This window comes from Podarcis melisellensis, assembly GCF_964234715.1.
Source record: "Podarcis melisellensis genome assembly, chromosome: 10".
NCBI lineage: Eukaryota > Metazoa > Chordata > Lepidosauria > Squamata > Lacertidae > Podarcis > Podarcis melisellensis.
The window spans coordinates 68,641,694-68,658,006 of NC_138542.1; the positions used below are offsets into that span (position 1 = coordinate 68,641,694).

Genomic DNA, 16,313 nt, shown 5'->3' on the forward strand with positions numbered 1-16,313 from the left:
ATCACGAGACGCTGCAAACTAATGTGCCGGGGAAAGCAAGAGGCGGTAATAAGCATGCCATGCGCCGCGCATAGCTCCTGATTTACAGCTCGCACTGTGTTTACATTATTACGCTACTAATTTCCACGGTCATAAAATCATATTTATATTTTATGCCACAGAGCAAGGGAAGGGGACTAAAGAGATCTTATTAGGCCATAAAAGAGGAATCAGGTCAGTGATAACACAGGGAGGGCTTCAAGCCCTGTAAATTTCCTTTGTATCTTTTGGCCAGCCTCGCCACATCTCTCTCTCTTTTTCTCTTTCTCTCTTTCCCCCCCCTCTCTCTCCCTCCACCCTTACCAACTCTGCCATCGCCTCCAAAGTCACACCCTTCCCTTGTGTAACAGAACCAGCCCAGGAGAGGCTCCAGCCGGTCAGAGGATCCTTTAGCGCACCATATATTTTATCTGCATTTCCTAAAAGTTTACGGCGCCATTAGCTTGACGGATGACGTACATATTTATTGGCACAGAAGTAATAATGGAGAAGGAGAATGCCCATAACCTTAAAAGGTAACTGAGGAAAAGAAGTGCTGCCTGGGGGATTTATGGAAGGCATAAACGGCTGTAGATAACAACAGAATAATTGAGTATTGGGCTGCTGGTGGCTCCGACAGGCTCTATCCTAGTTAAGGGGGCTGTCAGGGACTCCTCCCCATAAAACCGGTTTTATTTCCTTTGTTTATTTTTTAGTGCTGGCAAGAAGCGTCTGTGAGCAAAAGCCTGGGGAGGCCCTCCCCTCTCTCTTACTCTCCATCCCAAGATAAAGCTCAGGGGTCGCCAAACTAAGGTCCGCGGGCCAGATAAGGCCTGAGGTATTCGTTTATCCAGCCCGCGGCAACCCCCGCTGCCCGCTCTTACCGGTGCTGCGCTGGGCGGCTGTCCACTTCCAGGTCGGAGGAGCACCAGAAATAGCTTGTGCGCATGCGCAAGCGTTATTTGCGCATGCGCAAGCGTTATTTCTGGTGCACATTTGGGTCGGAGGAGGCCCGTGCACATGCGTACAAGCTATTTCTGGTGCTCCTCCGACCCAGAAGTGCACCAGAAATAGTGTGTGCGCAAGCATATGGGCATGCACTCCCCCACCCGCCAGCCCTAGCTAACAGGACCAGTGGTCAGGGATGATGGGAGCTGTAGTCCCAAAACATCTGGAGGGCCAAGTTTGCCTATGTCTGGTGTAGAGTTATGCAAATGTTTGTCCAGCAAGCAGGTTAACTTCATGTTTCCTTCTGGGCTGGGACAGACTTCCTCTGCATGTGATTAGAGTGGGTGTGGCCTCACCTGTGCAGGTAATGACAAAGGCACAGGGCAGGGCAGCCATCTCTCTCTCTTTGACTGCATGCATCAAAGCAGCAACATCTCCTTAGCCAAAGATGCTCTCTTGGCTTCCAGCCAAGAGAGGACAAAGGACTGTCTCCTTATGTGATACTTTCCAGGTGTATGTTACTTTTCTAAGCTAAGTCTGCCTTCTGGGATCCGATTGTGAACAGAATGATGTGTGAGTAAACCTTGTTATACTTTTATAGAAAACTGTGTCGTGTCATATCTTTTTATGAGGGAATAAAGGGGAAATACCAGAACAGTTATTATAGAGGCTTTAGCGAGCCTGAGCTAACGCATCCGCTGTGAGTTTAAAAAGGGGAATGTTACTCTGCTAAATTGTGAACTTGTTAACACAAGTTGGAAAGGCTATAATCAGACAACATATCCTCTCCTGCATCCCTGAACATTCTCACATTAATGGGTGGTGTATAGATAATAAAATGATGATGATGATGATGATGATGATGATGATGAACTAGGATGTCCCTATATTCCTTGGATAAATGTTGGAGAGTATGAAAGTGCTGCTGTGGTGTCAGGTCCTGCTTGCCATTGAAGCACCCGGTTGGCCACTGTGAGTGCAGGATGGGCCTGATCCAGGAAGCTCTTCTGACGTTCTTATTTATCCATTGCTCTTTAGTCTTTCTCCTCTCTCTGGGCAGCTTGCAGAGCAGCCTCTGCTTGGCTGCCCAAGGCCTGCTCCCTGGCTCGTTCTTCTCACACCTGTTATGAACCCTCCTTTCTCCATCTGGAGAGCATCCATTCCGGAGACCCAAGAGGGGCGGCAGATCTCGCTTCTTAAGTGGAGGGAAAGGGACAAAGGAAATCAGCGCGTTTGAACCTGAAGGGTCTCTTAAAGGCCTGCTAACATGCAGCAGCTGTTCCTGGGGAAAGGCACAGCCTTGGGATCTGCCAAATGCTGTGATGAATTAATATTTGAAGCCTTCATTCTTTTGTGTCCCAGAGCATGAATGAGCTGGCATGAAATACTTGCAGCAAACAAGATATTTCTTCTTCTTCTTCTTCTTCTTCTTCTTCTTCTTCTTCTTCTTCTTCTTCTTCCCCTCTCCCTCCTCTTTTCTTTTTGGCGGCAAAATGAAACCCCCCCACATCCTTCTCTGAGCAGAGAGGGTGGGTGGAATGAGCAACCACCCGAAAACAGCTACGCACAAAAAGATGAAAAACTCCTTCAAGGTAATTAGATGATTAAGAATCTTTTAAGCCCAGGACCTAACAGATTTGTTATCTGGAGCTGCTCTTTTTACACATTCCAAGCTTTTATTCTCTGCTTACCACCCACCTTATTGCAATCCGCAACCTCCCCCCATCTCCCGCTGCTGCCCTGCGCCACCCACTTGGTTCCTACTCATACAAAGCTGAAATCCTTTTCAGAGTCCTGAACAAGATACTGTTCATCTCTCGCAAGGCAAAAGAAATGCAGGCAACAGAGGATTACTTCTTCATCCCATCCAGTCAAACCGGGCTAGCTTACGGCATGTGCCAGCGATACAGGAGGGTTGCGCTGCTAGGAAGGAATCATTGAAAGTAGCAAGGGGAGAGGCTTCGGTGGGAGAAAGACGTCTTTCTCGCTGCCATGAGGGCCAAATCAGAACATAAAAAGTTGAGAAGAAGAAGAAGATGAGGAGTTTGGATTTGATATCCCGCTTTATCACTACCCAAAGGAGTCTCAAAGCAGCTAACATTCTCCTTTCCCTTCCTCCCCCACAGCAAACACTCTGTGAGGTGAGTGAGGCTGAGAGACTTCAGAGAACTGTGACTAGCCCAAGGTCACCCAGCAGCTGCATGTGGAGCAGCGGGGAAGCGAACCTGGTTCACCAGATTACAAGTCCACCGCTCTTAACCACTACGCCACACTGGCTGGATCAGGCCAATGGCTTCTCTAGCCCAGCATCCTGTTCTCACAGTGGCCAACGAAATCCCTGCGGGAAACCCGCATGCAGGATCCGAGCAAAAGAGCAACTCTCCCCTCCTGGGGTCTCCAGCAACTGGTCTTCAGAAGCATCGCTGCCTCTGAACATGGAGACAGAGTCTAGCCTTCATTGCTAGTAGCCATCAATAGGCCTCTCCTCCAAGAATCTGTCCAATCCTCTCTTAAAGCCATCTAGCCTGGTGCCCATCTAGTGGGAGAGAGTTCCATAGTTTAACTATGCACTCTTACTTGAATTCTGCTTCCTGGTTTTCCGCAGCTATTTGGTTGCCCAGTGTCAGGGAACTGACATCAGAGCGAGAGGCAGAGGCAGGGCTCCAGAGCGATGCCGGAGAGGGGACCAGCAGGGGGGAAGGAATTCAGCGCAACACCAGTAGAGAAGGGAGGGAGATGGAGGAATTGGAGACTGGTCTCCAAGACCCTGCATCAGAGACTAGTGGAGAGAGCGCTGGCACACCCCTGCCTTCCCCTTACTTGCGCAGACGAGTTCCGCGCAGGGAAAATAGGAGGAGACTTGGGGTCAAACAGCTCTTATGCTGGAAAAGGTTCAAGAAACGCCCACTGACAGATACTGCAAGCGACTGACTGACCACGGAGTGTGGGCTGTCAGCCAAGGCATGGTGAACCAGGCAATCGGACACAACTAGCAGGCAACTTACGCACAAGTAACCCCTTACAACCATTACAGCAATCTGTCAGTCTCTGAAGTTACTTGTGCACAGGCAGGGAATCATGAGCCAGACTGGAGGTGCCGGTGCAGCGGAGCAGGCTGCGGGTGTGCAGGACTTGGTGAAGAGGAACCAGGACCTGGAGAGGCATGTAGCTCTGCTGATGGCGCAGCTGGATGAACGACGGACCCAGGATGCACAGGTTAGACCCACCCCAGTGGCAAAGTAACCCCTTACAACCATTACACCCAGTTTGAGAACAGGGTGCTGGACTAGATGGGTTGCTGGCCTGATGCTACAGGCTCTCCTGACATTCTTATGGAGGTCCAACATCACCTGCGTGGTCACAGGTCTGTCATCCTTGCCTTCTGATAATGCTGACAACCACAAGAAGGAATGTAGGCCTTTCGTTGCATTTTTTCCCTTTCAAATCTTAGGGAATGCATAAGTTGGCATGATCTCTTTATTAAGAACCCATTGCTCCACTTCTCTGCTTCTTAATAAATATCCCAGTTCTAAGCATGGTTCTGTCTTTGTCCTCTTGAACACCACCTTTCCTTTCCAACAATTCATTCCACAAAGGATGGAGTTGCCAAGTGTGTTGTAAACCAGCAGGGCTCAATTCTCCCAAGTCTCCGTCGCAAAGGGAAATTATACGTCAGAGTGAAGTATCCCGGTTACAAATCATCCCACCGTATTGTCAGCCTGTTTTGATTGAGCTCAACGCCGGAGGTGTAAATATTCTTGCTTTATTGCCAAGCTGAAGTTCTGAACAAGACGCGGACAGGCCTTTCCAACGTCTGCGCTTTGTGTGAGCAATGCCTATTTGGATCTTAATCAGGTGAACGAGTGAAAATGGACTAATCCGATATTTTACCAAAAAAGACTTGTCTACAACTGGTCCATTAGGGGGCAACTGTTACTGAAGATACTATATAGAAGAAGCTTTGGGATGCTGTACCATTGTGCTCCAAATCTGCTCCAGGTCTGAGAAATAATGCTAAGAACTGTTTTTGAGGTGCCATTATACACCTGTAAAGCTTTCTTTACAGAAACGCAGGTGGCGCTGTGGGTTAAACAACAAAGCCTAGGACTTGCCAATCAGAAGGTCGGTGGTTCGAATCCCCGCGACGGGGTGAGCTCCCGTTGCTCGGTCCCTGCTCCTGCCAACCTAGCAGTTCGAAAGCATGTCAAAGTGCAAGTAGATAAATAGGTACCACTCTGGCGGGAAGGTAAACGGTGTTTCCGTGCGCTGCTCTGGTTCGCCAGAAGCGGCTTAGTCATGCTGGCCACAACCCGGAAGCTGTACACCAGCTCCCTCGGCCAATAAAGTGAGATGAGTGCCGCAACCCCAGAGCAGTCACGACTGGACCTAATGGTCAGGGGTCCCTTTACCTTTAAAGCTTTCTTACATTTCAAGAACAATGGCAATATTCTACCAAATAACGATGGAATGACTTCTGCTTGCACAATGAGACTTGTCCCACTCTCTCCTTTCTGTATCTCCTCCACAATTTATTTCGGGGTCTTCCCCAACCTTCCCAAACAGATTTGGTAATGGCATGGGATGCTCACTGGAAAAGGAGAGGGGCATAAGTCATTTTCTACAAGCAGAAGTTCTAGCACTCAACTAATTGTTTTATTGAATACCACCCAATATCTTTGTTGGTGAAGTGGGGAAAATATGGGGCTTCCCTGGCCCTTGATCTGGAGACAGCAGCTAGGGCAGAATGCTGTAGCCCAATTGCTGACAGTGGTGAGGCCTGGTTAGCAGATTTGGAATATCTGATCGTTTTCATTTGTTGAGTTAACGAGGGCCATGTGACGTTTCCTAAGTTCCATGCTGTATTACAGAGGCAGTCGAAACTCCGACTGCTGTTGCCCACCAGAGATACTTCTCAGGTGTTGTATTGTTGGCCCAGAAATGGAAGCTAGAAGAAATACCGACGAAAGAAGAATGGCAGATAAAATTAATGGACTACGCAGAATTGGATAAAATGACAGGAAGGATTCGAAACCTGCGGGACCAGAGATTTACAGAAGATTGGAAGAAATATACAAACTATTTGAAGAGCAACTGTAATCAACAAATTACGCTAGTAGGAGTACAAGAAGTTTTGTAAGGAGAAATATATGAAATATTGCAAAGTAGAGAAAGAATAGAGATTTATGAGATTTAAATGTAATAGTGTAAGCAAGATATGTATATTAAGTGAAAAGATTGGAAAATTTTCAGATGTGATTGATGGAAGTAAAAAAAAATTGTATAAGGTATAAAAGTATGTTTAATAATTGTTGAAAATGATATGTTAAAAAACACACACACACACACACACATATATATATGATACTTCTCGGGTGTTGACTGCTGCTGCAACATTTTTGGCAGGCAAAATACTGATGCTGTTACATAGCAAATATTTTCAGGATATTATTATTATTATTATTATTATTATTATTATTATTATTATTATTATTATTATTATTAAAATAATTTAGAACCCTCCTCCTTTCTCCAAGGAGCTCAAGGTTGAAGAACAATGGTTCTCCCACTCCTTATTTCCTCCCCACGATGACCCTGTGAGGTAGGTTGGGCTGAGAGGCAAGAGCCCAAGGTCATACTCAAGGAACTTCATGGCCGCGTGGGGATTCGAACCCTGCTCTCCCAGGTCCTAGCCCAAGTCTCCAACCGTTCTACTACCACTGGCTCTGTTGGATATTGACACATTCACACTGACACATGCGAACACACCCAGAGACTATTTGAAGGCTATCCACCCAGAAAGATTGTGATGAGAAAGGAAATGGAGTCCATTATTACCAGAGACCAGATAGATGATGGTTAAATTTATTACCTGCCCTTCATCAGCATTGATCGTAATGGGTTACAACAATTTTAAATACTGAATTAAAAGTAATCAAAGCAAATTGCAACCACAGGAATAGGGTGGGCCTGGAAGACACACATCTCATGTGTTAAATGGCAGGCGTTTCATAGAATCATAGAATCTTAAGAATTGGAAGGGAGCGAAGAATCATCTAGTTTGACCCGCTGCAATGCAGGAATCCCAGCTAAAGCATCCATAACAGATGGCCTGGAAGCTGGGTAGGGAAGAAGCCAGACACGCCCTATGTGAAGGAAATTCCACAACTCAGGGGCTACCACAGAAAAGGCCCTCTCCTTGGCCACCCGTCTCCACAGCCTGGAACTTTCTCAGATGAAGCCAACAAATTTCTAAAACTCTCTCCATGTTTCCTCCCCACCCATTCCCCTCAGAGGGATGATGGTGGACCCTTGCAAACATCCCACAGGGCAGTCCTACCTCAGGAACCTTGACTCGCCCTTCCAAGAAGTGGCAGTTGAGGGGTTCGTGAGTACAGACATGGCGGTATTTGCACCAGTGGCACCGGTAAGGGCTCTCCACGCAAGACAGGCACCTGGGCAGAAGGGAGAAGAGGAGAAGGAAATCGAGAGACTTCAAATACAAAATATGATCTAGACATTTAAAGAAGGCACAGGGGAAACCACACCATGGGGAGAGGGAGCAAAGAACATTATTATTATTATTATTATGAATATTTATTTGCTGCTTTTTCACAAAAGTGACTCAAAGTGGCTTAAAACAAACATCAATGCCCAGTACAACAAGAATAAAAGAGGAAACTGAAATAATCATTAACAATATATATATTATTTGTTGTCCACCTAATTCTCCAAGGACTCAAAGCTCTCCCCCACCTCATAAATACCCACAACAGTCCTGTGAGGTTTGTAGCCCTGAACGATGGGGATGGAGACGCTCTTTTGGGTATACTGGGCAGAGGCCGTTTAGGGCTTTAAAGGCCAGCACCAACACTTTGAATTGTGCTCAGAAACGTACTAGGAGCCAATGTAGATCTTTCAGGACCGGTGTTATATGGTCTCGGCAGTCACTCCCAGTCCCTAGTCTAGCTGCCTCATTCTAGATTAGTTGCAGTTTCCGAGTCACATAGCATAGCTGTAGGCTCTAAAACATTGCATACAGCAGATGAATCCGGCCAAAATTTCTCAAAGAATTTTTGGACTGGGAGGGACCCCACGGGACATCTAGTCCAATCCCCTGCAATGCAGTAACGGCAGCTCAATTGGATCAAAACTGGATTGCTGAGAATTTCAGTGTTCAGGGTTTTAACCCTCAAAGGACGCCTGGCCATGACGAAGGCTCAGAAACAAGAGGACAATGCTAGGATCAGACCCCAGCATCCACAATCTTTCTGCCCTGCCTTGTCGCATGAACTCCCTGCTTCCCTTCCTCGCTACAAATGTAAGCCCAGACATAAAAGCAAATATCTCATAATTGCTGTGTACACATTTTTCTTTTTGTAAAAAGAAAGAAAAAGGCTAGGGAACTCCCTGGGTTATTCCTATTCTGTCTGTATCCCCGATGCAAACACTCCACCTCCCTCTGCTGCTGGTGAAATCTGTCTCTGCTTCAATCCACCGAAGACTCGGCTGTTCTTTAAATTGATAACAAGCTCCTGCTCTGATAAATCAAATTAAAAATGGATAGTGTATTATAGTTTGTCAAGTCGGAAAGCAAAACACGCCATAAATATTTAAACGCAAGCATCTCTGGGTAGCTGAAGTCGGGTTTCCAACCGCCTCCCCCTTCTCTCCCCCCCCTTCCAATTTCACCTGCGCTGCTGTTTGTCAAAGTGGCAGAGACGGGGAAATAGGATTTGGCGTCGCTTGCGAATTGCCAAACTGATGCAAAGATCCCTTCCTGGTGCAGCTAGAGCACACTTTGGGGGCGATGAAGTCTGTGATAGAGCACCAGTCGCGGAAAAGGGTGGTGCAAAAATCTGGGATGCTAAAGATACGGTGGGTGCATGCCATGGGAATGCTAGATCTCCCAGAACATGTGAATTGCACTGTGGGTTAAACCACAGAGCCTAGGGCTTGCCAATCAGAAGGTCGACGGTTCGAATCCCTGCAATGGGGTGAGCTCCTGTTGCTCGGTCCCTGCTCCTGCCAACCTAGCAGTTCAAAAGCCCGTCAAAGTGCAAGTAGATAAATAGGTACTGCTCCGGCGGGAAGGTAAACAGTGTTTCCGTGCACTGCTCTGGTTCGCCAGAAGCGGCTTAGTCATGCTGGCCACGTGACCCGGAAGCTGTACGCCGGCTCCCTCGGCCAATAAAGCGAGATGAGCGCCACAACCCCAGAGTCGGCCACGACTGGACCTAATGCTCAGGGGTCCCTTTACCTTTACCTTACGTTTGTACAAAGAGGGACGCCACCTGATATGCGTTTAAAGCAGGATCATTTCCCCAAAGAATCCTGGGAGCTGTGTTTCATTATGGGTGCTGGGAGTTATTAGGAGACACCCCTAGTCTCCCAAAAGCATACCGTCCAAGTGCCCCTATTTTCCAGGCACAGTCCCAGAATTACGAATGCCATCCTGGGTTCTGATTCAATCCCAGAATGTCCCTATTTCCTTTGCCAGTGCTGCCACCGCCCAGCTCAGGGATAAGGATGAGCTGGAATGTTGGAGGGTGTGCGGAAAGAGCTACGATTCCCAGAGTTTGCTGGGGAGACGGACTGGTGCTTAAACCGCAAACTTACGAGTTGTGGACGCTGCAATTGTAGAAGACGAAACTGGTGCTGGCAAAAGTCATCCCTGTTTCCTTGGATTTGAGCTGGAGCTGGACAATGTGGTGGTCTCCTGGAAGAGGAAGAAGAAACAGGGCTTATTACATCTAGTTGCATGGCGAGTCCCCGTCACCCCCGTTGGAACTAAAGACACATGACACAAATATTAAGGTTAATGGGCTAAATAAGGCCACAACTTTACTGGTTACAGGTGATGAGCAATATTGGCTTAGGCATTGGTCCTAACCGACTATATCCAGCTTCAGCCCGTCTGCTAGAGGTCCGGGAAGGGTTAACCACCCGTAGGGGGAGTCCTGCTGATGCACATCAACTAGGAACTCCCCCGGGGTCACCAATAGGGGGTGTGCCTTAGGCCCTCACCTCCCTAGGCTTCGGACAGGGCCATGCCCCCCGGAATCCTTTATCAGATTACCCTTCAATATGTGGGGCAGGTGATGGCGCTACCTCCCCTCTTCCATCTACAGAACAATACCAATGCCTAACTGCTGATACCAAGAAAGTTATATGAGGTAGGCAAAAAACCAAGTGGCTGGTGCCAATTTACCAAGTGGAAAAATTCCTACCAGGCTCCTCAACGGCGACCAACCAAGGTCCATAGCAAGGTCAAGGAATGAAAACCTTATAGGGCGGGAGGGTGGGAAAAGCAGGTAAGCGGCAAAGAGGAAGATCCCCGGCCATGTCCTGTTTTAAATAAGGCTGGCCATGCCCCCAGAGCCAACCAATTGGTTGGCCACAGGATGACACGGCCAGGAATCCCCTCAATCAAGTGGGGCTGGGCTCCAGTCGCAGCACGCGTGGTAGGGCCGTGAAGCCCGCAACCCCACCTCCTTCAAGGGCGGAAGTGGCTTTCTAAAAGAGGAAAACAATCCACACTCTGTTCACAAGGAAGTTCTCCTTGCTGCCTAACTTGGCTCCCTTTCCACCTGCTCTCAAGATGCAACCCTCAACACGCGGCGTTCCTTAAAGAATCATGGGAAGTCCGCTCACCTTTTAATTGGTGGGGGCATTGTAGCCAGACAGCCAAGCCTCAATAATTTTCTGGCTTAGGGGTGGAGATATGCCCCCTCCTTTCTATGTCATCTGTGCTGGGGGACAGCCCCTGTCAATCAGCTGGCAGGGTGTGTGAGGCCGCAGGTAATTTAACTGCGGCACAGCCGGTTGGCACCCTCTTCTTGCCTCTTCGTCACATCACCCTACCCACCCACCCTCTTTTCATGCTTTTCTCTGATATGACCTGGTTATGGCAATTGTCAGTCGCCATGTTTTTGGGGCCGCATAGGAATTTTCCCCACTTGGCAAATTGGCACCAGCCATTTGGTTTCCGCCTACCTATTAGCAATTGTCACAACTTTTGTGAGGTTAGGCATAGGGTAAGCCTTTGTTTGGTTGGAGGGAAGGTTGTTGTCTTCGCCTCCTCAGTAAAGGTATCCTGTTAAATGGATCCAGGGTGCGAATCCTGTCCAATGCCTGGACGTGGGATAGGGCCATGTCAAAGCCCCTATGGCATCCTTTCTCAACCTGTGGGTCCCCAGATGTTGTTGAACTACAACTCCCATCATCCCTAGCTAGCGAGGCCAGAGCTCAGGGATGATGGGAATTGTAGTCCAACAACATCTGGGGACCCACAGGTTGAGAACCACTGCCCTATGGGGACCCCACGGGTGCCACTATCTGATGTAATTTATAGGGCACCCCCTATCGGTGGCTTAACCTTCTGTGTACTCCCTGCAGACGGGCAGGAGTCAAGATACAGCCTGGCTTCACTCCAATGTCTAAGCCAGACATGGCCAAACTTGGCCCTCCAGATGTTTTGGGACTACAACTCCCATCATCCCTAGCTAACAGGACCAGTGGTCAGGGCTGATGGGAATTGTAGTCCCAGAACAGCTGGAGGGCCAAGTTTGGCCATGCCTGCCCTAAGCCAAACCGCTCACATCTGTAACCAACAAAGTTGTGTCATATTTGAACCCTTAAAGCAAAATGCTCTGTGTCAGTGTGTTTTATTGTTCTCCTGGGAACTTAGTGGTTCGGGTGCCTTGGCACACAAATGTAGCTTAACCCTTCACAGAAGTGAAATTCCTAATACCCTAAAGAAACAACCGTTCTCAAGATCCTTTGGGGCGGGAGGGAGATCTCTAAATGTGCATCGGATGCGCTTTAAAACAGAGACTCATAGAATTGTAACATTGCAAGGGACCCCAAAGGGCATCCAGTCCAACGCCCTGCAATGCAGGAATCACCTTGTTTCATAGGAGCCCTCCTGCCCCCTTCTTTAATTCCATCCGCCCCATTCCAGTAAGTATAGGCCACAACCTTACTCCCTTTCTCCCGCCTCACATCCCCGCCTGCCTAACAGACCAGGATGCTGGCTGATGACAGTAATTGCAGGAATTTCATAAGGAAGGTGCACATGTTTAATGCAAAACTTTAACCCGCCTGCCCTCTTCCACCTCTATTATTTTCTTCCTCACCTGAGAGAGTCATTAATCAATCACGCCAAAGGGAACCTGACAACAACTCATCACCGCCGGCCTGTACACACACATGCACATGCACACTCCTGCATACATTTTGCCATTGGAGTGCCCCACTGCTGCCCATCTGCCATGCTGATGACTTTGACAGCTCAGTTAAATGCGTTGCATTTAATAAGAGCTACTCTTCCCTTAGGGACGCGGGTGGCGCTGTGGTCTAAACCACAGAGCCTAGGGCTTGCCGATCAGAAGGTCGGTGGTTCAAATCCCTGCGACAGGGTGAGCTCCCGTTGCTCAGTCCCTGCTCCTGCCAACCCAGCAGTTCGAAAGCACGTCAAAGTGCAAGTAGATAAATAGGTACTGCTCCGGTGGGAAGGTAAACGGCATTTCTGTGCACTGCTCTGGTTTCACCAGAAGAGGCTTAGTCATGCTGGCCACGTGACCCGGAAGCTGTACACCGGCTCCCTTGGCCAATAAAGCAAGATGAGCGCTGCAACCCCAGAGTCGGCCACGACTGGGCCTAATGGTCAGGGGTCCCTTTACCTCTTAACTTAGATTTAAGGGACACGGGTGGCGCTGTGGTCTAAACCACTGATCCTCTTGGGCTTGCCAATCGGGAGGTTGGCGGTTTGAATCCCTGCAACGGGGTGAGCTCCCGTTGCTCGGTCCCTGCTCCTGCCCACCTAGCAGTTCGAAAGCATGTCAAAGTGCAAGTAGCTAAATAGGTACTGCTCCGGCGGGAAGGTAAATGGCGTTTCCATGCGCTGCTGTGGTTTGCCAGAAGTGGCTTAGTCATGCTGTCTGCGGACAAATGCCAGCTCCCTCAGCCAGTAAAGCGAGATGAGCGCTGCAACCCCAGAGTCGTCAGCGACTGGACCTAAGGGTCAGTGGTCCCTTTAACTTTACCTTTTACTTCTCCCTTGCTGGGGACTTCAGAGGGCTAGACAGAGCAGTGGGAGCAATGTATGCCTGCTTGCCCCCCCCCCATTTAAATTTGGGCAAGGGAGAAGAGAAGGTCCACTTGGATTCAGCACATGTCAGAAATGATCCCCTCTCCTGTGCCATATCAGGATATTCAAGGTCAGCTCTTGGGTTCACTGAGAAGCATTCTTTATAAGTGGCCCCCAAACTTGTGGCAGGGTTAAGTGCCCTCCCCAAATGCCACAGTTCGCCTTCAAAAGAAAAAGGGAAATCCCAAGAAATTTGGGATGGGTACATCTCTCCATTTCCCTCCCCCCCCCAAACTTAAATTCTTTTCCCCGCATCAGTTTGCACCTTCTTTAATTAAGGAGGAGAAGGAAAAAAACCTCATGAAAATGTATCACTGCGAATTTCTGTGTTTGTGTACGCAACGTTGCTTAATGTGCACCTTTTTACAAAGCCGTTTCCCTTAAAACAATGAATTTTGTGTGGCTTCCCCCGCCGATATGCACAATGTTTAATGCACACTTTACCCAACCTCGTGCGTTCTTTGTGAGCGTGCACTGGCAAAATTCAAGAGACGAGTGGGTTTCAAAGGATGGCTGGTGCATCCTTGCGGCAACAGTGAATTGTGCAGGTGGCAAGCTTTGAGATGGGAGGTGAATTCAGTTTCTGCCCCCTGCCTCTGTAACAACATCCAGGGTGGAGACTCGGTCGGACTCACCGTTCGCTGTGATGATCTTTGGCACCTCCTTGGCTGCTGGGGACTTGCACTGAATTCGGCTCCCCAGCACCACGCCGTCCATTTCCGACAGGTCCCCAAAGGAGCAGTTGACGCCGTCCGACAGCTCCGGGACATTGTAAGTCTCCAGGACCAGCTGCAGGAGAAAAGGGGAGAGGAGAAGGAAGAGGTGGTTGTTGCAGGAAGCCCAGCGAGAGAGGCAGAATTACACTGACAAAATGCCTCTTGCTCAATAAGTGGCATCCTTCGACAGAAAGCAGTGCTCAGGGTGGGAAAGGGGTGCGATGCAGATGTAAACGCGAGGTGGCAGTGCAGGGACTCCTGGCGCAGCGCCGTGCTGGGTTGGGTTTGCCCGGTGGCGGGTAGGAGTGCTCTGCAGCGCTCATGCAAAGTGGGCAGCCTTTGGGGAATGCCGTGAAGATTCGAGGCGGCTCGCCGGCACGAGCGGCGCTTCTGAGGAAGGCGGCTAGTTACTCACAAGAGGCACTCTGCGGACTACAGAGAAACTGCAATGCTGCAGCCTAACTCTCTACGCCTCCTCTCCTAGCACCACCAGCAGAGGGAGCTCTCTGTGTCACCAACAAGGCCCTGCGCATAAAGGAGTCTACATTATGAAATAGATAAATAAATGGGGCCCACAGGTACAATTCACGCCCTCACAAACTCAGGGGCGTGTGTGCGTACGCTGCCATTATTCATACAGATGTAAGCCGTTTCAACCAAGAAGCAAAGTAATAAAAATTGCTTTGAGCGGATAGATAGAGCGGCTGCGCAGGAGCCTGGTCTGTTTCCAGGCACAATTCAAAGTGCTGGGGCTGACCTTTAAAGCTCTTCACAGCTTGTGACCAAAGTACTGAAACACACAGCCTCTAATAACACAAATTGTTCTGGGAGTCTTTGAGACGTTATTTTTAGTTGGCTCTGATAACGATTTGTCCTGTAAGCCCACTAAGTGGGAAAACAGTGTATTAATATTGTATAGTGAAAGGGGGGGAAATGTCCAGTTTATGGCAAGAGCGCAAGGTGTCGGGGGGAGGGTTTAGAGCCCCCTTGGGTGCCTAGTTGTATCTTTAGATGCTCAGAGAAGCAACTGATTTCTAAGTCCGAGCATTTAAACCATGGCTCTCTCCAAAGAATCTTGGGAACTGTAGTTTGACCCTCACAAAACTATAACTCCCAGCTCCCTTAAGAAACTACAGTTCCCAGGATTCTGAGAAGCATGCGATGTACATATGCTTTAAATCATGGGTAGGCAAACTAAGGGGCTGGATCCGACCCAATTGCCTTCTAAATACGGCCCGTGGACAGTACAGGAATAAGCGTGTTTTTACATGAGCAGAATGTGTCCTATTATTTAAAATGCATCTCTGAGTGATTTGTGGGGCCTGCCAGGAGTTTTTACGTGTGTGCTTTTATTTAAAATGCATCTCTGGGTTATTTGTGGGGCATAGGAATACGTTCACCCCCACCCCCCGCAATATAGTCTGGCCCACCTCAAGGTCTGAGGGACAGTGGACTGGCCTCCTGCTGAAAAAGTTTGCTGGCCCCTGCTTTAAATGTTTGCGGCCGATGTGATGCGGGGCTCTTAAATGGGTCTGAAATATGCCCCCGTCCCACAAATCTGGTGACTGAATATATGTGGGGTGATTTTCCAAGATAGAGAGTGACTCACAATCTGAGCAACACAGAGTTTTTTTTGCCTGCTGTAAAAGAAAGAAAACTACAACTGGAAAATGACCCGCTGATTATCTTTTGTGTGCGGTGAATTCCTGTTCTTACTGATTTGTTTAAAGGTACAGTATACGTCTGTGCAATTTCATGTGTGTTTAATGCTTAAATACAGTGGTGCCTCGCAAGACGAAAAGAATCCATTCCGCGAGTCTCTTGGTCTTGCGGTTTTTTCATCTTGCGAAGCAAGCCCATTAGCGGATTAGCCTATTAGCGGATCAGCTGATAAGCGGATTAGCAGATCAGCTGATAAGCGGCTTAGCGGCTTGGGAAAAAGGGGGGGGAACCTCGCAGGAACTCGCAAGACATTTTCGTCTTGTGAAGCAAGCCCATAGGAAATTCGTTTTGCGAAGCACCTCCAAAACGGAAAACCCTTTCGTCTTGCGGGTTTTTCGTCTTGCGAGGCATTCGTCTTGCGGGGCACCACTGTATTGCTCAATGAGGTGTACAGAAAGAAAGATGCTGGCCGGTACCTGTGCATGCCAAGGAAAACTCCGGAGCCGCCTTTCACTCCAGTCCTGTGTGAAAGATGTGGGCACACTTGGCACCCACTGATTTCAATGGGTCCAGGCATCCTAAACAGTGCACAGGACCCTTGAGATCCATTTGGCATGGCCAATTAGTCCCATGAGACCAGGGCCCTTCAGGATTTAACCTCCTTCCATCAGGCCTGTAAGACAGAGCTATTCCGCCTGGCTTTCAATTTGAACTTAGCCTGATCTTTTATTCTCCTTCCTTCCCTCCCCATCCCCTTTTTATTAAGATTACCCGCTCTGGGATCCCACAGCTAATTCTCCCCTGATCTCCTCCCTGGCCCA

General features: G+C 48.7%; 1 protein-coding gene across 3 annotated transcripts in view; it reads right to left on the bottom strand.

Moving 5' to 3' along the window:
• The window catches only part of PLXNA4 (plexin A4), a 567,107-nt gene that overhangs the window by 132,077 nt on the left and 418,717 nt on the right, over window positions 1-16,313 (bottom strand). For all 3 annotated transcript variants that reach the window (XM_081926700.1, XM_081926701.1, XM_081926702.1), the window contains 3 exons: window positions 13,750-13,903; window positions 9,583-9,682; window positions 7,304-7,418 (listed from right to left, as the gene is read on the bottom strand). In XM_081926700.1, coding sequence (XP_081782826.1) covers window positions 7,304-7,418; window positions 9,583-9,682; window positions 13,750-13,903 — 369 coding nt within the window. The remainder of the gene's footprint in view (window positions 1-7,303; window positions 7,419-9,582; window positions 9,683-13,749; window positions 13,904-16,313) is intronic.